Here is a 25225-nt window from a genome sequence, read left to right on the forward strand (position 1 = left end):
AGCTTCCTCATATGCAGTTTGGCATTGGGAAGCACCAGAATACAAGATGCCATGAACCCCAAGGCTTGAAGGACTGTCCTTGCAGTCAGCCTGGACTGATGAGACAATTGATGAAAGTAAAGGGAAAGATTCTTTTGTTTGTCCGGGGTCAAAAAGGCCATCTGGGATGCTGTATTCAGCCTTACACCCAGAAAGCACATGTCCTGAGAGGGTACTAGACTGGACTTTATTTCGTTCACAGAATACCCCAGGCATCTTAGCACTGCTATCACATATTCCAAATGATGAAGAAGCTCGTCCCTTCCTTGAGCCAGAATCAGGCAATCGTCCAAATAAGGATAGATCTGTATTCCTTTTAGCCTGAAGAAAGCTATCACTGGAGCCAGAACTTTCGTGAACACTCTGGGCAGTAGATAAGCCAAAGGGCAATGCAGAGAACTGATAATGAGAAGTCCCAGCCCGAAAGCAGATACTTCCTGCAACTCAGTCTGATAGGAACATGAAGGTAAGCCTCCTTGAGATCCAAAGTTACCATCCAATGATCTTTGCCCAGCAGAGGTAAAAGCTGTTGTAACGTCAACATTTTGAACTTGGGAATGTCCAGATAAGTGTTGAGGATAGATAAATCCAAAATTGGTCTCCACGTGTTCCCCTTCTTTGGTACTAGGAACAGGCGAGAATAAAATCCTAGGCCCACTTCTGGCATAGGGACCGGCTGTATGGCCCCTATTTGAAGTAACAGAGAAATTTGTTTGTGAGCCTCTATTCTTTGCTGAGGAGGAACGTCTGGCATGCCTTTGTAAGGAGGCAAGGTATGGAAATAAAACCTGTAACCTTGGTGTATGATATCCAATACCCATCTGTCTTGGGTAATTAAACTCCAATTTTCCTTGAAAAGTGCCAACCTTCCTCCCAAAGGTGCTGCCAGACGAGAAGGCTCTGGCAGCTGAAAAGGTAGGTCATTGGGTCTGTTTACGAAAGGATTGACCCCTGCCCTCACCCGAAGACTGTGCAGGTGAACTCCCTGTTCTAGGCCTGAAAGAGCCCTGAGCTCTGCCCCTACCACGTCTAGATCTACCCCTAGACTGGGAATCATAAGAAGGATACGTCCACCCCTTGGTAGGCCAATTTCTACTAAACTTGGAGGCTGAACCTGCAAAAAATCTTTAACAGTCTGCATAGACTTAGCCTTGTCTTCCATTTTCTTCAAGACTGCCTCAACAGGTGAACCAAACAACACATCAGATTGTAAAGGAGCATCTAAAATCCTTGTCTTAACATGGTCAGATAAATTCTGATCCCTCAGCCAGGCGTGCCTGCGAAGAACTGACCCAGTGGCAGCCACCCTAGACGAGGCCTGTACAGCATCAAAACCACATTGCAAAGAATGCTTACCCACCTGTTCAGAAACATGTACTAAATCTTGTAACTCTTTACACTCAATACCCTCCGCCAGAGCATCTACCTTAGACTTCAATTGAGAAAGTAGATAGTTTTGGTATTTCAACATGTGAAACTGGCAATTCAAAGCCCTCATAGCTAGAGTGGAAGAAGTATAGACTTTCTTTCCCCATCTATCCAAAGCCCTGGCCTCTTTATCTGGAGGAACCGGATTTTTAACAACAGAAGCCTTAACACCCTTAGGCCCCTGACTAACAGTTTCTGGGTCCGCCCTAGGACTCTTAAAAGATACTTCTGAGCTTCAGGCACCCTGTAATACCTATCCGGTTTAACAGGAGCAGGAGGCAAAGAATCAGGATTAAGAGAAGCCTCTGCAAACACATCTTCCACAACATCCAGAACAGGAGGTATAGCCAAAGGCCTATGCTGGGGTAAAACAAAAATTCCCTAAGCCTTTTCCTGGAATCAGAGAAGTCCTGACCTTCCCACTTAAAATGCTCCCTCATGGAATGAAGAGTCTCTGAAAAGAAAAATCCTCAGGAGGAGAAGCAGAAGGAGTAGAATCATCCACATCAGAATCAGAATAAGGAGAATACTCCTGCAAGTCTTCAGCCGAAGACTCTGAAACATCCGAAGCCTGCTCAAAACTCCCCAACTCAGGTTCCACCCTAGGTCTCTTATCAGGAGGGGGCAAAGAACCTCTAATCAAAGTAATCAAATCTTCTGCCATTTTAAGCATATGCTTCTTGGGCACAGATCCTGAAGAACTAGGGGTGACACCAACTGAAGCTAAACCTGGCCTGCCTCTGGGAGAAGCCTTGGAAATAGAAGGAGAGGGCCTAACCACCCTAGGAAGGGAGGGGAGTACAGTAACCTGAGAAGCCCCTTCAGCCTGACCTGCCTCCTGAGAGGCCACATCCTGCAATAACAAAGTCTCCCCTGGGACTCCAGAGAAACCTCCGGGAACCCCGGCTCCACCGACACCTCTAAAGAACCGGCGTCCGGCTCTTCTAGCCTAGGCTTAGCTGCTTTGTCCTTGCGCTTCTTGAAGCGGACGTCGAGCATCCGGCGGCATATTATAATTGCACCGCTTCCGAAGACTAACCTGGCACAATCTAACCTTCTCTTAATAGTGCGCTTATTGAATCTAGCACAAGACACCCAACAACGTCGTGCTCAGGCCCTAAACAAGGAATACACAAAGTATGATAATCTCTATGCGGTATCTGTTTCCCACAAGAAATACAGTTATTCACTTTTTCTGACATCCGGTAAACCACTGAGGCAAGAAAAACTAAAATATTCCCCAGTACTTAGCCAACTTTGACTCGGTCTGAAACTCCGAATTGAAAAATTTCAGAACGCCGAGCGGCACTTGCAACGCTGCTTCTGCATCGGACCATGCGGCAAAAAAGACTGAGGATATGGCGTCGGTCATGCGCATTTGTACCCTGACGTCCTGATGTCAGTCTAATGCGCCTTGACCGACGTCAGCCTTATACTTTGATATTCGGGCCGACCGAGGACAGCGGACTACCCCCAAGTGTAAGGACTGCAGCAATGTGAGATGAAGAACATCTGGGGACAATTGTGTTACTAATGGTAGCAGCATCTTCCCTAGGGAAGGATACAGCACTTTGACAATAGGTGCCCCAACAGCCACAGAGGACATGGGTACAACCTGGTCCATACTGGCTGCATGTGTTACACCAGAGGGATCCAAAGTAAAAGAAGAGTGGTCTGAGGTACAAGAAATAGTGACAGCAGAGTCATCCACATGTGCCAAGGCAAATTTCTAGACTAATTTGGTGGCAAAAACTGTTTGCTTAACTTTCTTTTTGTCGTTGGAAGAATGACTCAACCATGGGACCGCTAGCTTGATCATAGTCAAGCCAAAATTTGTACCTCTTGCCCATGGAAGACGTGCAGCAAATACTGGCAAAAAGTCATTAAACAACACTTTTTCATAGAAAAACACAATAAAAAGCAATTTAAAACACAATAAAAGCTCTTTAAAACAATCTGCCAGTCCCCAAAGCCAAAATAAAAATCAGACAAAATGATTTTAAGTTGCTTTACAAAACTTTTAAACTGACAGGAAAAAAAAGAATGCACTCCCATTTTAAAAGTATGATGCAATCTCTCATTCAGTTAAAACCAAAACTCCTAGCTTTAAAATAAAGTTCTTGAAAAGGAAAGTGATAAAATACAAATAATATTTAGAAAATGGAAGATTTTCCCCCAAAAGGAATTTATCTACCTAACAAAAAAAACAGCACCATGTAGACTGATCACTGAAAGCATTAGAGGAGCATATTCTTTGGAAGTAGTAAAGGTCTGAAGGGCTCAGTGTTCAACCTTATACTTTAGTCAGCTCAGCTCAAGCTGCCTGACAGTATGGGTGCATGGAATGTGCCCTGAAACTTTGGAAGCTGGCCAGCAGTTATCCTTGACGGGATGTATTCCACATAGCTAAGGCTGCTGCAGCAATGATTAATATGATGAACATCTCAGTTTTTTTAACAGTAACATCAGAACAAGGTTTACCTTTGTTTTTCCTAATAGGAGTCCAGCAGAACAGGACAGACTAAGTGGGACATCTGCCCAGTCTCATGGTCTCTTGCATGAATTACACCTAGAAGAATCTCCCGGAGCATCTCCCAGACCTAGATAAAATTATTCTCCCATGCCCATATCAGACAATGGAACAGATGAAAATGACATGGCTGACCCAGCCTGGATCATGCTGGCTGTAAAGTCTACAGCAGAGGAAGCTGGGGAGATGAGGGAGCAGTCTGAGGAACAACCAATGACTCCTTCAGTTTTGCCCACTTTCAGCTGAGGCATACACAGACTCCATGACCAAAAATACAGACTCCTTGGTAATGATTTTTTACTTCTGAGGTTCAAGAGAAGAGCCAATGAGATCAGAAGGAGTATCCATCCTGTAACCGGCAAAGAATCATGAAAAGTGTTTAACAGTAGCTAGAGTGAGTTAGTTGAAAGGCAAGTTCTCACTGAGTGTTCATAAGCAGCACACTTAAGACTCACTTTCCCCAGTCCCTTAAATTGTAAAAAGTAAAAGCAGAGCAGAATTCCCCTATCGGTACTGTTCAAACACTTGCACACACACTGACCGAATTAAAATAGCAGACAGCTGTCTCAAAGTTAGAATAAGCTTTACAGTGACAAATGCCCACCCATTTCTCCATAAACCTTTCAGTCCACAAACACAAACAGTACGCAGCTTTTAATTGAATGTTTATTAAAGGTATTTGGGGCTAATTTTAAGTTTAAAAAAAGAGCGGTCAATGACAGGAAACATTCAATACTGAAAAAAATATCTGGTTTCTTAAATAAAAGGGAAATAGATTAAATTATATTTTTCTTAAAAGAAAGATCATTTCTGCCTGGAGGGATTCCCAACAGGGACTTATCTGCCAGAAATGAAGCTCTTAGCTTATTGCTTCTCCTGTGAAGCCAGAGAGATGGTTCTTTTAGAGACAGCAAGAAAGGATTGAAGAAAGTTTCACTCTGATTTCCCTCCTTGGGATTAGCCAATCTGCCGTCAGAGTGAAACAGCTGGAGAAGACCCAGAGCTTTTAGTTGGATGGTTATTATTTTCTATGCGGGCAGCAACCCATATAGCCTAAGGACTAAATGCAGTATTGAGAATGATGAACACCACTGGTTACTAAAGATCGGCCCACTTATGTTATTATATACTAATCATTATGCATGCATAGTTATTAACGTAGTTTTAATCTGATTTTTTGTTCACTATATTAATTTCAGTTATACTAAATGCTTACAAGTAATTGGATAAGCCTGAACTTCAACTGAAATGCACATCTGAATGAGTAGTCTACATTATCCCATCAATTCCCATACGTTGTTCTAGCATTGAAAAGCTGAAGCCACTAAATCAGGATAGCTTACCAACCAATGCAAGAGGACTTGTAATACATTACTTTTATTTATTTTTTAGTGTTGTTTTTAGAAATGTTCTATTTTCAAGCTTTCTACTACATCACAAGGAAAAAAAGAGGAAAAGTTAAATTTGCAACTCAAGAAGGCAGAACCAGGCCACTCAAATAATTTAAGCTCACAAAAGGTACTTTCCGTGAAAAGACTCCCAACAGACATTCATAAATGCACCAAAAATGTTCTACAACATTACTTTAATATCATGTCAGTGTGGCACCAGCTGACTTAATTCCATTGACTCTTTACCAGATACAAGACAAATGTAATGCTAAACTACCCAAAATGCAGTTTTAACAGCATAAAGTGATTTTCCTTGGTGGTGTCCATTTTCTAAGAAAGAAAGTGAGAAACAGCAAATTACACATCTGTTAGAGTCTCTCCACTTCAGACAGCTGGCTTGTTAATGTTTCTCCATGGTCAGGTCAGTTAAGTTATTTTCAAGTATCACCCATCCTTTTGGGTATTCTTGCTTGCAAGTGCTACAATGAAATTTCTACAAATTAAAAAAAAAACAAACAGACTCAGCCTTACCAAATACCAAGTTGTTAGGTCTTTTTTTATTGTGGGAGCCAAACAGAAACAAGGAGCAGTCCGACTTCTTTGAAAAGAATTCCTGGAAAATAAAAACCAGAGTCCTTAGACAGCACCATAATTTACATTAATGTAATCAGATGCACAATTTTAATGCAAACTCGTTAGGATCACACTGCAAGAAAAAAAACAGGAGTATTAGACATTCTTTACAAGTCAGTTTTTTTGTTTACATACAAACATGATAATAAATGGAAGGAGACAGTCTTCTGAGAATGCCTAACTGCACCTCACTCTACTTCCTCAATCCATGATCTTTAAGCCCCTTTAAACTTCTGTTTCAAAAACTCACCAAATTTCTTATGGGGAAAAAAAAACTTCCTTAAGGCAGGCTTCAATCAACCTTCTTGCTGACACCAGTGTTCCATCACACTGGTCTGTTCTTCCTTCATAACCTCATGTCCTCACCTATCATTTTTTGATATGACCAAGTGCACAAACTTTCCTCGAGATTGTACACATCTATGACCTCTAGCCTTTCTTCATATCCCAGCCCTCATCTCCTTAACCATCTCAGTAATCCTCTCTGCACACATCCACAAAGTTCTTTCCCTCTCAAGTTGCCCCAAATGATAAGCTGTATCCACTGTCTGACCTTATGAGAGCCGTATACAGTAAGAATCACTTTTTCAGTACATTTTACCATCAGTCATCTAACAATGTTCTACTGGCTTTGACCACAGACTGCCTAGACAAAGACTTGCTTCTTCCACAGTCATCTCTCAAATCATTCTTCTTAAATCACCAAGATTCCCTCTCCCACCATGTGGTCTGACCTGTTATTAAATTCAGTTTTACAGTGATACATAAAGACAAGCATAAACACATTCTAACACTTTATGAAAAAGACAGAGAAGGAAAAAGAAGGGGAACTGTGAAACATGATGGAGAAAGAGGCAGCCATGCTGCTGCTGCTATTCTATAACGAGTGGAACTCTGTAAAATGCATCAGACATTGAACTATGTACAAGTATTCAGCAGGTAAATTTATTTTGTTTTCATCTTCCTGACCAGAAATTCAGTTTTTAGACTCCAACTCCAAGATCTATGATCAAATTCAACTCCAACTTTACCCCTCTCTTCCCCTCAACCTTCCCTCAGGAAATGCCATCAAACTCCTCCTGCTGTAACTAGGAACAGGTCCTTAATGCTTTAAGGCCAAGAACACTGCATCAATGGGCCCAGACAATATTCCAGGATGCCTTCTAAAACAGCATGAAATGACCTACCAGGCCCTCTGGAATTGCTATGCAACTGTAGCCTCGAAATAGGCTGCATGTCTCATGAATGCAGAACAGCAACAATCATCCCTCTGCACAAAGGTGGGCCATCAACAGTCCCTGGAAACTACAGGCCTATAAGTCTCACTGGTCCTTAACAACGCCATGGAAAGAATTACCATGGAAATGATCGATAATGATATAGTAAGCCTCCAGACACTGGACCCAACCCATTTTGGTTTCATCAAGGGCAGGTCAAGCCTACTCAACCTGGTGGACCAAAACAATGGATGAGGGCAAAATGGTTCACACTACCTACCTTGACTTGGCCAAGACATCTGACAATATCCCACTCTGGCATGTTAGGTACAAACCCGTATGTCACCCAGTGGATACCCAACTGGCTCACACACAGGACCCACAAAGTTAAAACTGGGGAGTCCACCTCTAGAAAGAGGGCAGTCACAAGTGAAGTCCCAGACAGAGTGCTCCTTGGACTGCTCCTTTTTGGCATTTACTTCTCTGAAGTTAAGGCCAATGTCAATGGTCTCTGGCTGACTAAATATGCAGTTGACTGCAAATTAGGAGTGGTCATTGAATCCCACACCAACACAAATGTTCTCCAGGCAGGGCTGACACAGGCAAACTGCTGCTGTCTGTGCCATGGACTAAAACTAAATGCCGAGAAATGCAGTAACAGTATCTTTCATCAAGTCATCCACTCCTGGTAACTATCATATTGACAATGCACCCCTTAGAGTCAACCCAGTAGTCAGGGACGCAAGGACAAAGGCAGTAATCTATCCTTTGACCATTAGTGAGGAAATCATTCTATGTTGCGCACCTTATAAACAAAAAGTATGGCATCTAGGTCCAAGAAAGTCACTGTTCTGCTGTATTTGGCATTTCATCAGACCTATCATTGAGTACAATGCCCCCTTTGGTATGTACCTAACCAGGCATATCCAACAAATGGAACGTCCTTTCAGGTTCCTCACAAAAAGAATACTGGGCATAAGTAAAACGTCCTCTGTCCTATGAAAACCACCTCAAGGCCCTATCCAGGTATTCTGTCTCCTACAGGCTGTTGAGGAGAAATCTATGCCTAGCATACAGGGTATTGTCAGACCCCACTATGATGGACCTCCTGTATATCCGCAAAACAAAAACCTTGGCTGTGATATAAACAGGACCTGCTGGAGAGACAGGTATGTATCCCAGATACTGTCCAATCTTTGGAACAGTCTCCCCCATCCATGTGAAGCAGAGTTCCTCCCTAGCCCAATTCAAGTGTAACTTGGAAAATTGGATAGGGAACAGGAAATTCATCTCTGGCTTGGCACCTAGGTCTCTAATGGACAGACAACCTGTAAATGGTTCATCTCCTAGGCCCTGCTTGTAAATGTTTCATCTCCCAAGCCCCTGCTTACACTTATCAAGGGTACCAGAACTTCGAGATTTGGGATGCATGGCTAGGCTTAAAAAGGCCCTTGTGATCATGGCCTAGTAAATACCTATGAACTTATGTACTTCTCATTGAAGCCACACTTGCAGATCTTAAGAAGGCCCTTGTCAGTACCAACCTCAATTTACTTTTAAATCATCTTCAAAAACTGTGCCCAACAGGATTCAGATATCTGTTAGGGCTACTCCTTCAGTGTTTGTTGCCTGGCTGCAGAAACTACTGTGAAAAGTCTGCATGATCTCCTAGTGTCTGTGTGGCTTTTCATTAGGATCCCAAGGGTCATTTTACATTTCAATGACATGCAAGCTGGTAAAAAGGAGAAACTCAAATTGTTCCTAACTGTGTGGTGTGTGTGTGTGTGCGTGTGCGTGTGCGTGTGCGTGTGTGTGTGTGTGTATACACACACACACACATCTTTGCTGGACTACTGTCCTCTCTGGACTGGTTCCTGCCTTACCTCCAGTAATTCCTAAGAGAGGGTCTTGCTCCAGTGACCCGGCACTGGATGCAGCATGAAGGGATACACTGCATGCCTGGACAGTATCGGACAGCATGTTAATGGTTTAACCGATCTTCAGAATAGCATCTTCTCAGGTGAATTATCAAACAACTGTTCATTTCAATCTAAAACAAACCTAAGTTGTCTACGTGTCCATGCTCAAAGCATTCCTATTCTACTCATATAACCTTGGATTTTTTTTCTCATGTCACAATCACCCTTTCTGTAGGAATCCTGAATGTTACAAGAAACTCCTTAAAATGTGGAACAGTCACTCTTTCCCTCAACACAAACTATTTAACCTTCCTGTCTGCTTCTCAAAGAACATGCTTACTGTGAACACAACTGTAGCAAGCGAATTTGACATTATAGCCAACACACCTGTCAGCTCCCTCTCTGTAAGAGACTGCTTAATAGACAGATTGCAAACTGCCTTTTTGCAAAGGCAGTTAATTTAACTGCCTTCAGAAAAAGCACAGCAGGCAGTTTATGAACGGTCTATTAAGAAATTGCAGTTATAATAATGGGAGATCGTAGGTTTACTCCGGGTATCACTTCTGTGTCACTGTTGGACAGAGGCACAGTATACTAACCTTGAAAAAGGGCATAGCAAAATTAATTTAATATGGGTGGAGAAAGCCATACACACTCTGGCTAGGCTTATAAATGCCCTAGGGCAGATAGCCTAGTATGAACCTATGAACCTATAATTGTTGCAAGCTGTCAAACTTTTTTCATTTAATCATTCAGCAAATGGAGAAACAGCATCACTATGGCACTGGTGAGCCTATCTAATGCCAAAGCACTGTTAGCTTGTAGCATGCAGACTGAAGAACACCCCCATTACTGTTACACAAATTAACAGTTAGGTGCCTTACTAGAGCAGGTAACCAAATTTAGTATGTGCTGACTAGATCCATTTCTCTCAAAAAATGGCACAGGCTTTCCAGACTGCTCACTCTCCAAGACCACTAAAAAAGTCCTCCTCACAAATGCATTGGATATAAACTTCTTTGAGACCCCACTGCCTATCAATAACCAAAACCAGTCTGCCTATTGGTAAAGCAGTTAGCAACTCTGTTGTTTACCTTTCTACTGCTTAAAACTCTTTAGACTAACTTACTGCCCCTCCTCCTGGAAAAAGCACAGTACTCGTTACATTCAAAATCCAAGACAGCAATACTCCTGTGCAAAACCTATTCCACCAGAAATGAAACAACCCTCATAAGCCAGGGGAAATCTACAAGTAACCAATTCCCAAATGACCTACAGCACACGTCTATACTTCCTTCACAACAGTGCTACATACCTATATAGGTGGTTTCAACCATTTGTTCTGCTGCTAAACATCTCTTCCTTCAATGTTGCAGTGGGGATGAGTATCCAGACTTGGCAAAGGTACCACAGGTTCATACTAGGCTATCTGCCCTAGGGCATTTAAAAGCCTAGCCAGAGTGTGTTTGGCTTTCGCCACCCATTTTAAATGAATTTTGCTATGCCCTTTTTCGAGGTTAGTATACTGTGCCTCTGTTCAACAGTGACACAAAAGTGATACCCAGGGTAAACCTACGATCTCCCATCCACTCATCAAGATTCCTCTTGAAGAGAGTCAATGAGGGACTCTGCCTAACCTGGACTGGGATTTTATTCCAGAGTGAAGGGAGCCTCTGGGTTATGAATTTGTCCCTCCAGCATGTCTTATTTATTTCAGTGCTGAGGTTCAAGTCTCTCGAGCGCGTAGCTCAATGGGATTTGGATTTTCTGAGGTGCAGCATGTCCATTAATTCCGGGTTGGACATGGCCTTACATGTCAGGCACAGATCGCCTCTGAGCAGACGGTATGCCACTGAGTAGAGCTGGAGTTAGGGCAGCATATGGCATCTGTTTGAGCCCTTTGATCCTCTTGGTAAGGTACTTTTGGGGTCTTTCCAGTTGCTGCAGGTGTCTGGTAAGGTACATCCCAAAAGGGGCACTGTACTCAATTATGGGCCTGATGAGGGATGAGTAAAGAGGCACGATGACCTCCCCTGATCTAGATGTGAATATCTTCATGATTAGGTAGGCTATATAAAATGTTTTTCTAACCACTTTGGCCACGTGGTTTTCAAATGAGAGATTGCTATCAACTTGGGTCCCCAGGTCCCTAATAACTTCCGTACTTAATGGATTACCACCTATGTGGTAATTTGTGGGCACTTTGTTTTTGCCATAGGGGATGACTATACACTTTTTGGCGTTTAGCTTGAGGCCATGGCTCTGGCACCAGTTGTCTGTTTCTATGAGGCCCCTTTGTAAGATGCTTGATTATGGCGCCTAGTTTGAAGTCATGTGCAAACTTGGTCAGACACAGTCCTTCCGTGTTGGCCTGTACCTCCGAGAAATATATACCAAACAAGAGCGGTCCCAGGACAGAGCCTTGTGGAACCCCACTTGTAACTGGTTTGGAGTCCGACATGGCTCCAGCAATTCTAACCATGTAGGTTCTGTCCTTGAGCCAGTTTGCAACCCATCTAGTGACATAGGGGTTTATATTTAAGCTGGTGAGCTTATCTATAATGCTCGAGTGGGGTATTGTATCGAAGGCTTTTGCGAGGTCCAGGTAGGCTGTGTGGACCACCTTCCCCTTGTCAATGGCCTTGGTGACTGTTTCAAAGAAATCAACCAGGTTTAAGAGGCAGGATCTGCCCTTAAAGCCGAACTGGGTAGGATCCAGTGCCTGTAGGTCCCCAATATCTTTATTTAGGAGGTCCATGATGATCTTTTCCATAGCTTTGCAGACCAAGCTAGTTAGGCTTATGGGGCGATAGTTTCCAGGATCCGTTGAGGCACCACCTTTGTGGAGAGGGACCACTGTTGCTGTACGCCACTCTTTGGGTACATATCCTGTAGTAAGGCTGAGATTGAACTGTAGTTTTATGTTTGGGTTTAGCTCTTCTTGGAGTTCATGTAGGACGCAGCCCGGGACACCATCTGGTCCCATTGATGCTGTGTTTTTTGCTTTGGAGAGGGTGGCTCTTACCTGAGCATCTGAGATGTCAAGGGGGCAGCACTCTGCTGGGATAGATATTTGCCCTTTTGGTGGGGGGGGGGGGGTTTGCACTGAACCTGTCAGCTAGGATGTTGGCAATGTCTGTGGGTTCGGTGTATTTTTTTTGTCATTTTGGACTAATTCTGAGCATATCTGGGAATTCCCACCCAGGTTTTTAACATAACTAAAGGAAAGCCTTGTGATCATCCTTAGTGTCCTGTGCAATTTTTCTCTCAAAGCTGGCCTTAGACGATTTTATGAGTGCCCGTAGTTTTTTGCTAATACTGATCAGAGATGCCTTCCCTTTTTGGGATTTTGCTCTGTCATATAGTAGCTTCCTCCTTCTACTGTATAGTTTGTTTATGGCTGGGGTCCACCAGACAGAACGCCTGCCTTTGGAGGATTGGGTCTTGGTTTTATCTGGGATTGCATGATCCATGCATTCCTGAAGGTGTTCATAGAATGCGTTTATAAAAGATTCTGCGGTCTGGGCCGTATTTTCCACAGGCCCGGGAGCTTTGAAGGATTCCACCTCGGTATTGAGGAGTGTGAAATTTGCTTTAGAGAAGAAGTTTTTCACTGTGGTTTTCTGGGCAGGGGATGGGGTCGGGATGTGAATATCCAGTGAGATTAGTTTATGGTCCGATCTTACCAGTTAGGGATACACTTCTGGTCTGGAGCATAGAGCCCCCATGTTGGTGATGATCAGGTCCAGTATGCTTTCCCCTCTTGTGGGAGTGGTAACAAGTTGTTCCATAGCATTTGAGTTTACTTTGGGCCAGGGTGTTGGAGCTAGAGTAATGCCCCCAGTCTATGTTTGGGTAGTTGAAGTCGCCCAATATAATGGTGTTTGGAGAGACCTTCATATTTTCCAGTGTTCTCAGGAAGGCCGAGTGGGGTTCCTGGGTTTGGGAGGGTGGTCTGTAGCAGGCTATAAACTGGAAGGCAGTTTTACCCACTGTTAGTTGCACATGAATAGTTTCTGATGCTTCGTACTGTGCCACCAACCTGGGAGGTGTGGGTATCTTTGACGAATACTGATACGCCCCCTCCTTTTGTGGTTCGGTTCAAGTTTTGGGGCCGAAAAGCATGGTATGAGGTATAACCTGGTAGTGCTGGGGTGCTCTCAGGAGCCTTGAACCAGGTTTCTGTTACTGCACAGATATCGATGTTCTCCATGCTAAGGAGAGTTTCGAGTGCATGCATCTTGAGGTTTAGACTTCTGGCGTTGAGTAGCATTACTCAGTTTCTTGTCCCTTGTGATACCTATGGAGGTGGGTTTGTCTTTTCAGCCTTGCCTAAAAAAGGCACTATGGGGGTGGCAAGAGCCTTTACCAATATCCAAAAGCCTAGGGGTGATGGGTGCAAGCCGTCCCTAGCGAAGCATCGTGGCTTGGGCATGTCATCCCAGGCTGAAAGGCAATGGATCCCCTTTGAATGACACCAATACTTAAGCCAATTGTTAAAATTGATCACCTTGTCTTCATATTGTGGCATCATTCTTGGTGAGGGTAAGATGCTACTCAAGGTCAGGGTCATACCGGCCTACGCTACATGCTCAGAGAGCTCCTCTATGTCTCTTTTCATGTAGTCCAGGGAGGTACGTCTCAGGTCATTCACGCCAGCATGGACAATGACAGAGTCATATTTGTACTTGCCTTGGAGTGACCTGAGTGCTTGTGTTATGTGGCGGATCCTAGCGCCCGACAGGCAGCTCACCATAACCTTCTCCTTGTTCAGCCTAGTGAGTGGGATGTCAGTGTGCCCGACGATAGAGTCACCTATTACAAGTGTATCACGTGTGTTGTTTAGCCTTAAGGGCTGCGACTGTTTGGCACACTGGCTTTGTGAGCTATGTGTTGCACGTGTTTTGTTTTGGGGTAGCGGTTGCTTGGGTGTCTGCTTTGGAGGTCTCTGCTGCTTAGGCAGATTTTTATTTAGAGCCTCCGAGTATGTTTTTGTGCGTTTATGTGTTTGGTTTGCTGTCGTGGTAGGTCTATGTGAGACTGGAATTGTAGTGAGGGTGGTTTCCTTCTCCTCCTGACTGGTTACGCCAGTACTGAGTTGAGAGAGCTTAGCCTCCAGTTTGGCTATATGGTTGCATCTCTCACATGTGTTGGAATTTGTTGGGAGGAGGAGAAGGTTGTCTGTGTACATGAGGCAGTTCTGCTAAGCATTATGAATATTCTCAAACTACCAAACAAGTCTGACCAGAATTTAAAAAAAATGGAGTAAGAGTAATCTAGATGTTTGAATTGTGCTATGTATATGCACTATATGCACTTACAAATCCATCAGTCCACAACCCCTTTTCCCATCTCTGCAAATGGGGGTGGGGTATCACTTCAACAGTGACAATTATCTAGAGCCAAGGTTCACACCGCTGGGTGGCTAGCCCTGCTACGGATGCAAATACAAATGCATTTTTAAAACCAACTGCAGGAAGTCTTTACAGTAACCAAGAAAACAAATATAATATATTCTTGGGTATGCTCCTCTAGAATGCACCCTTAACTTGCTCCTCTAGAATGCACCCTTAACTGTACTATTTCGAGTCTGTATGCAACAAAGTCTACTTAGGTTTACAAAGCATACTATTAATTTCAACAATGTCAGATGTGTTGCACTATTTCAGTTGTGTGTTACGGCTGAAAATGTCAAATGGAGTAGCTCACTTACCATACAAATAAGCATATACTCTAAACCATTAAATATTAGTCATCCGAGCTGACCCATTTTTCCTTTTTACTGTGGTCTCTGTAAACTCCGGTTTTCCCCAATAACCCAGTCTGGGAGTATGCACACTATGTAAGCAAGTTTCTTTTTAGCATGATATGGTTTTCATTTTATTTAAGTGAACTGTACGATGGCTCTCTGAAATAATTATATTTTTGAGGAAGTTATTCTGAGTTTTTTACTGCAGGCTATGTTTACTGTACATTGTGCTGTAACGTGTATTAACTATATTTGCAGGAAGAATACAACCGTATAGTAATCTATTTTAGGTTTCTCTACTTGTATTGGGCTTACTAAAACAGTGCACATTTACGGTAACATTGCTGTAGTAAATGTGTAAATAGCATTGTTTGTTGATGAACTCTCCAGTTGATTCAGAAAACACTGCTTTCTGGGAGCAGGTTTTTTTTTTTTTTTTTTTTTGTAGTAGTAAATTTCTGTAGCTGGGCGCTTTTGTTGACATTTTGGCTCTTTCCACAGCATCTCAACACTCTAGGTGGAAAATGATCTCAAGCTATCCAACGTAAAAGTATAAATGAATGCAAGTCTCTGGTGAGCGATTCTAATACTAAATGCAACTGTGAGACCTACATCCTCTAGTTGAATATTTGTTTTACAGCAGTACTGCTCAAACTAAGGGATCTTTTAATACAGAAATTAGAACTGTTTTCCAAATGTAAATGTTTAGCTTTAAAACTATTTTAGCTTCTTTTGTGCTGATCTTGTTAACTGTATAACCCAAATGTCTAGCTCACATTATGTGTCTCGAGTTCAGTATGCCGATTATCTAACCCTCTCCTCCTAACCTGTTCATTCCAGTTTCTTTTTCCCCTTAATTCTGCTATCCCCCATCTCTAAATGGCAAAGTGCCTCCCTCTGGATGATCTAAAACAAATCGGGGACTCAATCACCAGAAAGCTCCCTGCAAAACCTGCCAAAACGCTAATGCAAAGTGTGTGTACAAACTGTTTTCCTATTAATCGGCAATACTGTATGTAGTGTTATTGACTGGAACAGTAGTTATCCAGTGTGTCTTTTTATTTTTACATTAATCTGCATAGTGTGCACATGCACACACCCCCGCCAAGTGTGGCTATACCCCTCCTAGCTTAATCTACTTAAAGTACTTTCAGCAGTTTGTGAATCCATTTTACTTAGTTTAAATATGGGCATAGAACAACCTTAAGTTTATTTTAAATGCTGTGTGTATAACCATTTATCTCCTACTACTGTGCTCCCATTACTTAATTGGCCCCATACAAAGCATTAAAATAGCTTTGTACTGCTGCGTCACTGATATAACTTACTCGAAGATTCTCGGTCTCTGGAATTGCATCCCACTCTGCTCAGGCTCACTTTGCTCTGCTATCCTACTCCCAAATCCTACCCACCCCCACTACCTCTAACTTTAAGCCTATCCATACCACACTCCTCCCTCTGTTAGCTCTACCATCTTCATACATACAGTCTACCTTTCAACTTATCACTATCACACTTTTATCCCATCTACTTGCTACTCCCCTTCCTCAATTACACAAACCCTACTACCCTCCTCCAATTATCCAACTAAGGCCTTACTTCTGATCAACCTAAAATGATTACTCTCCTTACACTAATACTCCTCTCTCTCCACTTTCATATCTAGTGCCTAGCCCACATACACGAAGCTTTCCTACAGACACTACGTCTCTCACCAATTTCACAAATTACTACTCCTTACCCATCACTGCTCATCTATTTCACACAGACAAAACATTCTGTAAACCTAAATTGTTTCAAACCCATCTATACTTGTTTAATATCAAGCTTAGCAACTAAACCAAAATTAAATCCTATCTTTTACTATAAATTCTTTAAAAATTCCTCCAGCTCTAAGGTGACATCCACCCTAAACCTAGTCCCAACATCACAATCCCCATCTTTTACCCATATTCCAGCTTCACAAAATAAGCTTAAATTTATCTCAGTAAACATGTATGTGCAATAAAGTCTCCAAGTTACATGCTTGGATAACTGTACAATCTCCTGTAATATTAGTAATCACTGAAACCCTGGCTTAAACCAAAGATCTCAAAGTACTTCCACACAGCTTTAACATATTCAAAGCTGACTGACTTAAAAGAAAAGGAAGTGGTGTTGCAGTAATACACACTAATGCTCTCACCTTAACACCTCACAACCAATCTGTACCCTCCTTTGACAAAGCCAAACTACTGATCACCTATCTTAAAGTAAAGAATACAAGTCTCTGATTGTTGCATTACACTGGCAATAGTCTATCCATTCTGGAAAGAACCCCATCATTGGTGTCAACAAATCTCTCTTGAAACAGTAATACTAGGTGAACAAGACAGACTGGCAGAAACTTCACTCCCAGTTCCCCACAAATAGCTTTAACCTATTTGGATTTTCTCAACTAATTACTCAGCAAACCTATACCAAGTCAGCAAACCAAAATGGCGTCTCATCCTACTAATTTCTCTCACTCTGAAACACTTCCAGACTCTATCAGTGATCACCACCCAATCTGCACAACTAGGCTTCTCACTCATTCATGCAAATGTACTTACAAGACAATATTATACTCTACTTAGCCAACATTGACCAGCATGCCTTTACAAATATATTAAACACTATTAATTGGTCTTTCCTTAAATATTTACCACTAGATGATGCCGTTGAGCAATTTAAATCTACATTCCTAAACACTTACCTCACACCAAAAAGAAAAAAAAAAAAAAAAAAAAAAAGAGTCAAAACCAACTATACCCCTTGGCTTTCTGTCTACAGTAGATCACTTATGCAAGAGAGAGTGAAGGCATGGACAACCTACCTAAAACATAAGACACATAATAACCTACAGCATTTCAGAGCACTACGTAACCTTGTAAAGAAACAGATTAGCTTAGATAAACAATTCTTTGCAAAGCCACAAGATCAGCACAAATCCAGTCAAAACTTTCTGGCACACCACCAAAAAAATCTTACACCCAGGAAGTCAGTCCTCCCCAACCCTCCTGTGATAGTACCTCCGCAGATATGCTGTATCTGAGGAGATATGCCATATCAATTTAACTCTTACTTCATCAATAGCGCAGCATCCATCACTAATAAGTTCCCTCCATCCTCCTCTACTTTCACTCACCCTCATATTACTGGTCTCTCCACATTTTTTTCTTCAATCAGTTCCCACCTCCCATCAAATCCCTCTTGTGCATGCTCAAGTCATGTTCCACCTCTGCAGATAATCTTCCTGATGAATTCCTAAAAATTGCAGCTGACTCAACTGCTTACCCAGTCTCCATAATCATTAATAGATCTATCAAGGAAGCTTATGTCCCCTCCCTGTGGGAAAGTCCTTTATCCTTCCTCTCCACAAAGGTGGCACTTCCACAGAATTTTCTAGCTATAGGCCAACTGCTATTGTTTCTCCACTATCAAAACTTCAAGAGCAATGTACCTACAAACAACTTCTCCAACACCTACCTGACAATAATCTTCTCTCTCCCACCAAACATGGATTCAGACCTGCACAGTACTATCACTGCTCTACTATCCTTTACTGACACAGTCAAAGCTTGTGACTTAAGGTAACTGTCACTTCTTTGTTCATAGATCTAAAGCCTTTAACATAGTCTCCCACCCCAAACTCTTATCCCAGCTAGCTCTTCTTGAACTATTGTAAGGATGATTCGGTTAAGCCATCAATTATCTCTCTAACAGGTATCAATCAAAATGGAATTCTAATTTCTTGCCTTACTTACTAGTTAGCACTGGCATACTCCAAGGCTCAATACTAGGTCGACTCCTCTTCAACATTTCTATTAACCACCTTAACGCTGCCACCAAACAAGCAACCCTTCTTCAATATGACAATGACTCTACTTTAATCTGCTCCACCAGCAATCTTACCCATCTAGAGAGCTCAACTCATGATGCATTCAATTCCACCGAGTCCTGGCTCGCCAACAACTATCTACTACTTAAAAAAAAAAAAAAAAAAAACTAAAACTTCTACTATTTTTACCAAAACAATTATCTCTAGATACTTTGCCATTACTTTTTTGAACAATACCTTAATCAATGTTGTTTCACACACTAAACTGTTAGGTGTAACTGTTGACAATCTTAAGTTTGACCTGCATATCAGTAATATAAAAACCCCCTGAATATATCAATAATAAAAAAAAGCACGGTACATAGGGCCAAAAAATTCATCCCAACTCAACAAGAGTAACCCTTGCCACCATTTATCTCTTACCCTCCCTTCTATACACTTCAACTATTCTAACCAATCTTCACTCTTCTCTGCAAGCAAAACTTAGTCAATGCTATAATGAAATAGCTAAATTTGCCATAGGGCAGTCCCACTTCTCTTACTACTGCTCTGCACTCAAGTCCCTAAATTGGCTTGAATTACCCCACATTCTGACATTTAATCAACTAATGCTAACACACAAAATACCATACAACTCATTTTCACAAACTATCTCATTGCTACTTCAACATTACGTTCCATATCTTGACCTACACCCTTCTCACAAGTAGCTACCATCTACTTATAAACCTCAAAGATCTAATGGTGTTGGCCTGTACTATCACTGTACTGTCAAATCATGGAATAGTATCCCAGAATCAGATTTATACCCCACTACTATTCTTTCAAGACTAGGCTCAAAGAACATCTAACCAATAACTGGATCTGCCCATGCTCCACACCATCTTAGTACTCATTACCACTCTTTTCCCAAAACTCACTGCACTCTCTCGATCTATCCTACTACCTTCCCTGCATAAAGTACAGTTGTGTACACTTACCATAAATGTAGATGTTCGAGTGTATTCACTGCTGCAGTCATCACACTTGGGTTATCAGCCTGCAGGTAGGCCTCGGTCGGCCCGAATACCAGAGACATAAGTATTTTTGTGTGGGTTGCTGTCGCTCCAGGACTGACGTCAGGTCATCTGTGGTATAAAAACAGGCAGCTGATGCCATTACATCAGTTTTTCTTGCCCCAAATGTCAGGAGCCCCCCAATAGGGAGCTAAGTTATGGTGGGAAAATCACCACCAGTAAACAGTAAATACCAATACCCCTGCAAGGGGCGAGTAATATACACATAGAGGAGAGAGAGAGAAAAAGGGGACTGGAGGGAGGGAAACCAGGACTGCAACAGTGAATACACTCTAACATCTACATTTATGGCAAGTGTACACAACTGTACTATGTTCTTCATGTTTCACTGTTGCAGTCATCACACTTGGGTTGATTCCCAAAACTGAAGAAAGGGTGGAGGCAGTCAAGAAGAGTTTGGGCTGGCTAGTATACCTTGCAGGACTGCAGTTGCAAAACCTGCCCTGGATTTGGAAAATATAGGCAGGTGGCAATGCTTGATGAATGTGTGTACAGAACTCCAGGTAGCAGCCTCCAGAATGGCCCTGGTAGGGACTACACGGAGGAATGCTGTAGATGTAGATGTTGCCCTAGTGGAATGTGTTCTGACCCCCTTGAGGGGTTGGTTTCCCATGGTGTTTGTAGCAGAAATGGATACAGTGTGCTATCTATTTGGAAATTGTCTGTTTTTAAATGGTCTTGCTCTCTGCTCCTGGTGCAAAACTGAGTAATAACTGGTCAGATTTCCTGAAGGGCTTAGTCCTATCCAGGTAGAATCTGAGCTGTCTGTGCACGGCCAAGGAGTGCAGGATCCTATCCCCTTTATTTTGAGGATTAGGGAAGAAGGTTGGCAAATGGATAGATTGGTTGAGAGCCACACTGGACACCACTTTAGGCATAAAGGAAGGATTAGTCCTGAGGGAGACCCTGTCAGCATGAAAAATAATGAAGGGTTCCACAGCCATAAGTGCTTGTAGCTCAGACACTCTTCTAGCTGAAGTGATGGCCAGAAGCAATGCTGTTTCCAAGACAGAAATTTTAACTCTGCTGATGCTGCAGGCTCAAAAGGGGGTAGTGTGAGCTTTTCCAGTACCAAGTTAAGGTCCCAAGCAGGGGTGGGTGCTCTCCTTGGTGGCCTTAAGTTGTTTGCCCCTCTCAGGAACTGTTTGATGAGGGAGTGAGAGAAGAGGGGTGGCTCAGAGTTGTAATGAGCCGAGATGGCAGATGCATGGATCTTAATGGAGGAGAAGGCTAGGCTTCTGTGGAGTAGATCTGCTAAGTAATCCAGGATTAGAGGTAGGGAGGGCAGAGCTATGTCCTCTCCTTTAGATTGAATCCAGGAGCAATACCTTTTCCACTTAGCATAGGATTTCCTTGTACTGGGTCTTCTGGCTTCCAGAATGATGTCCAGCACCTGCCTCCTTAGGCTGGTCACTGGGGAAGAATTCAAAGAATAAGCCAGGCTGCAAGATTCAGGGTTTTCAGTTGCAGATGCAAGATCTGACCCCCATGTTGAGTGAGCAGAGTCGGGCTCTGGGGTAGGAGCCAGGTGGTACCAGTGACCGGCTGCGCAGTAGTGGGTACCAGTGCTGGCATGGTCAGTCCGAGGCAATCAGGATTGTCCTTGGTCTGTCCTGTCTTATCTTGAGCAATATTCTTGAGAGAAGGGCCAGAGGGAGAAATGCATAGATTGAGAGGTTTACCCATTGGGAGGATAGGGCATCTACTTTCTAGGCCCTGCTGTGAGGTGTCCTGGTGCAGAATTTGCTGAGCTGGTGATTGCAGGGAGAGGCAAAGAGACCCACACCTCTAGGGTCCCCCATTTCTGAATCAGAAGGCTAAAGGTGATTGGTTCAAATTGCCACTGGTGTGGGTTTAGATTTCTGCTCAAGTCGTCCGCCAGTGAGTTTTGTTTGCCTGGCAGGAATTCAGCTTGCAGATGGACCTGCATGTCCAAGGCCGTGTTCCACAGGGACATGGCTAGCCTGCAGAGTGGGTTCCGCCCTGCTTGTTGATGCACCACATAACTGTGGTGTTGTCTGTTTTTATTAGCAGGGGTCCTGGTGAGAGTAGGGATCTGAAAGCTGTTAAAGCATGCTGAACAGCTAGCATCTCTCTTTTTGGTCGATGTGCCGATGAATTTGACTTGGACTCCAGTGGCCCTGAATGCACTTGTCATCCAAGTATGCCCCCCAGGCATAGTCTGCTGCGTCTGTGGTTAGGGTCTGGGCGGCGTGGGGTTGAGTAAAGGGAAGTCCCTAGTTGTGGTTGGATGCTGCTGCCCACCAAAGAAACTCTGTCCTTAGACAAGGTATGATATGAATAACAGTTTCCAGGTCCCGAGAATGTTGGCACCAAAGACTTTGTAAGAACCATTGAAGTTTCCTCATATGCAGTCTGACATATGGAATTAGTAGGATGCATGAGGCCATGAACCCTAGGGCCTGCAGGATTTTCCTTACAGATAGCTGGGTTATGGTGGCCATTTGAGTGAAGTAGTCCGTCAGACAGGCTTGTTTTTCTGGAGTAAGGAATGCCATCTGGCATGCTGTGTCCAAGCTTGCTCCCAGGAATACAGTCTTGACTGTGGACTAGTTTGATTTATTTTCGTTGATGGTGTATCCCAGGGAGGTTAGAAGGTTTTTTACAAATGTCAGGTACTGCAACAGCATTTCCTGACTGCCTGCCTGAATCAGGCAGTCGTCCAAGTATGGGTAAATTTGAATTTTTCTCTGTCTGCAGTAGGCAATGACTGGAGCGAGGCATTTTGTGAATAGTCTGGGAGCGGTGGATAAGCCAAAGGAAAATGCAGAGAACTAATGATGCATAGATCCTGCCCTGAAGCATAGACATTTCCTGCAGAGTCTCTCACAAGGGATGTGCAAATACGCTTCTTTTAAGTCTAGGGTGGCTAACCAGGCATCTTTGGCCAGCATAGGAAGAAGCTGCTGCAAGGTGAGCATTTTGAATTTTGGTACCACCAGGAAGGTGTTTAGAATGGAAAGATCTAGGATTGGGCACCAGGAAAAGTCTGGAATAGAACCCTTGACCTATCTGTTCTGCGGGAACAGGTTGAGTTGCCCTTATGGAGAGCAGGGATTGAACTTGGTTTTGTGCCTCTGCCCAGTAGTTTGGAGGATGGTCTGGGAACCCTTCTGGGGTTGTCAGTGAGTGGAAGTAAAATTTGTTCCCCTGGGATACAATGCTAAGGACCCATCGGTTTTTGGTGATGGAAGTCCAGTTTTTGCATGATGGTCAAGTTTTCCTCCTATGGGCAAGAGCAGTTAGGCAGAGGTGGGGAGTGGAGTTGAGAAGTCATTGTGAATTCTTTCTGTAAGGGGGGAGCTTAGCACTACCTGTTTTTGAAGTGGAGGCACTCCATTGCTTAGATCTCTGTATACCCTGAGACTGTAGTCTTGGGGGGAGGGGTCTGTTTTCCCTGGGTCTAGTTGAGATGGCCTTGAGGGGGCTGGAAAGGACCAATGTTTCAAGGGGCAATGCCTACTGAATCTAGGAGGATGTACTTGCAAGAAATGTTTGATTGTCTGCATAGATTTAGCTTTTTCTTCCATCTTTTTAAGAACCTCTTCTGCTTTGGTGCCAAACAGATAGTCACTGTTCAAAGGAGCATCTAGTAATTTTGATCTGACATGGTCTGGCAAGGTCTGTTCCTTAAGCCAAGCATGCCTTCTCAGTACAGAAAGTACAGTTGTGTACACTTACCATAAATGTAGATGTTAGAGTGTATTCACTGTTGCAGTCATTGCATTAGGGTAATCTGCTGGCAGGTTGCCCTCAGTCAGCCTGAATAAAAGTCTTGGGTCCTGCGTCGGTTGCTGTCTCCTCTTCAATGACGTCAGGTCGTCAGGGGTATAAAACATGCAGCCAACGCCATTTTATTCAGTTTTTTCTTGCTCCAGAGGTCAGGTGCCCCCCAAATGGGGAGCAAAAATGTATATATATATATATATATATATATATATATATATATATATATATATATATATATATATATATATATATATATATCTATATATATATATATATATATATATATATATATATATAAATGCCTTTTTAGAAACAAACTTTACCTTCAACTAAAAGCAAATACACCACAAAAGCTTCTGAGTATAGTGAAGGAAAGAAAAGGTATAGAAAGGGGGATGGCGGGTGGGTAACCCGGACTGCAATAGTGAATACACTAACATCTACATTTATGGCAAGTGTACAGAACTGTACTATGTTCTTCGTTTCACTGCTGCAGTCATTACATTTGGTTAGAATCCCAAAGCTATGGATGGGAGGATGGAACTAGACAGCATTAGGAGCGGCTATAAGGCTCTGCAGGACTGTAGTGGCAAAGCCTGTCCTGGATTTGGAGAAGAGAGGTAAATGATAATGCTTTGTAAAGGTATGAACAGAGCACTAAGTAGCAGGTTCTAGAATATCTTTGGTTGGAACCCCTCTGAGAAAAGCTGCTGAAGTAGAGGCAGCCCTGGTGGAATGTGAGCTGATCCCCTTGGGCACAGGTTTACCATGGTGCAAATAGCAGAAACGAATGCAGTGGCTTATCCATTTAGAAATAGTCTGCTTTGATATACCCTTCATGCAGCAAATGTTACCAGTAGTTGCTCAGACTTTCTTAGAGATTTGGTCCTGTTTAAGTAGAATCTTAGTTTTCTGTGTACATCCAATGAATGCAGAATCCGCTCCCCCTTGTTTTGCGGATATGAGTAAAATGTGGGCAGGTGAATGGTATGGTTAAGAGCCACACTGGATACCACCTTAGGCATAAAAGAAGGATTGGTCCTGAGGGACACCCTGTCCGGATAAAATATAATGAAATGCTCCACTGCCATGAGAGCCTGTAGTTCTGAAACCCTTCTTGCTGAAGTAACTGCCAAAAGAAAAGCTGTTTTCAAAGATAGAAATTTTATATCCGCAGTAGCTGCTGGCTCAAAAGGAGGCAGGGTGAGTTTTTCCAGTACAAAATTGAGGTCCCATGCCGGAGTTGGTGCTCTTCTGGGAGGCCTTACATTTTTGGCCCCTCTAAGATCTTGCTTAAGCAGTGGATGAGAAAAGAGGAGAGGCTCTGTGCTGTAAAGAGCCGAGATGGCAGAGACATGGATTTTTATTGAAGAAAAAGATAGGCCCTTGTCAAGCATCTCAGTTAAATATTGTAAAATCTGAGGAATATTGGGCTTTGCTGTGTCTATTCCTTATGCTTGGTTCCAAGCACAAAAGCTCTTCCCATTTACCAGCATAAGCTTTTCTAGTACTAGGCTTTCTGGCTTCCAAAATAACATCCATCACAGATTTACTAAGAGGTGTGGTTTGAAACCAAATTAGGGGGGTTGAATTTTAGGGGGCCAAAAAAAGGGCCTTTGGCAAGAATCCCGTTT

At 42.9% G+C, this 25225-nt stretch overlaps 1 protein-coding gene across 1 annotated transcript in view; it reads right to left on the reverse strand.

The window, feature by feature from the left end:
- The window catches only part of RPF2 (ribosome production factor 2 homolog), a 651328-nt gene that overhangs the window by 420735 nt on the left and 205368 nt on the right, over positions 1-25225 (reverse strand). The window contains exon 5 of the mRNA XM_044062732.1: positions 5920-6001. Coding sequence (XP_043918667.1) covers positions 5920-6001 — 82 coding nt within the window. The remainder of the gene's footprint in view (positions 1-5919; positions 6002-25225) is intronic.

This window comes from Protopterus annectens, chromosome 2.part1 (assembly GCF_019279795.1).
Source record: "Protopterus annectens isolate FY-2018-M chromosome 2.part1, PAN1.0, whole genome shotgun sequence".
NCBI lineage: Eukaryota > Metazoa > Chordata > Ceratodontiformes > Protopteridae > Protopterus > Protopterus annectens.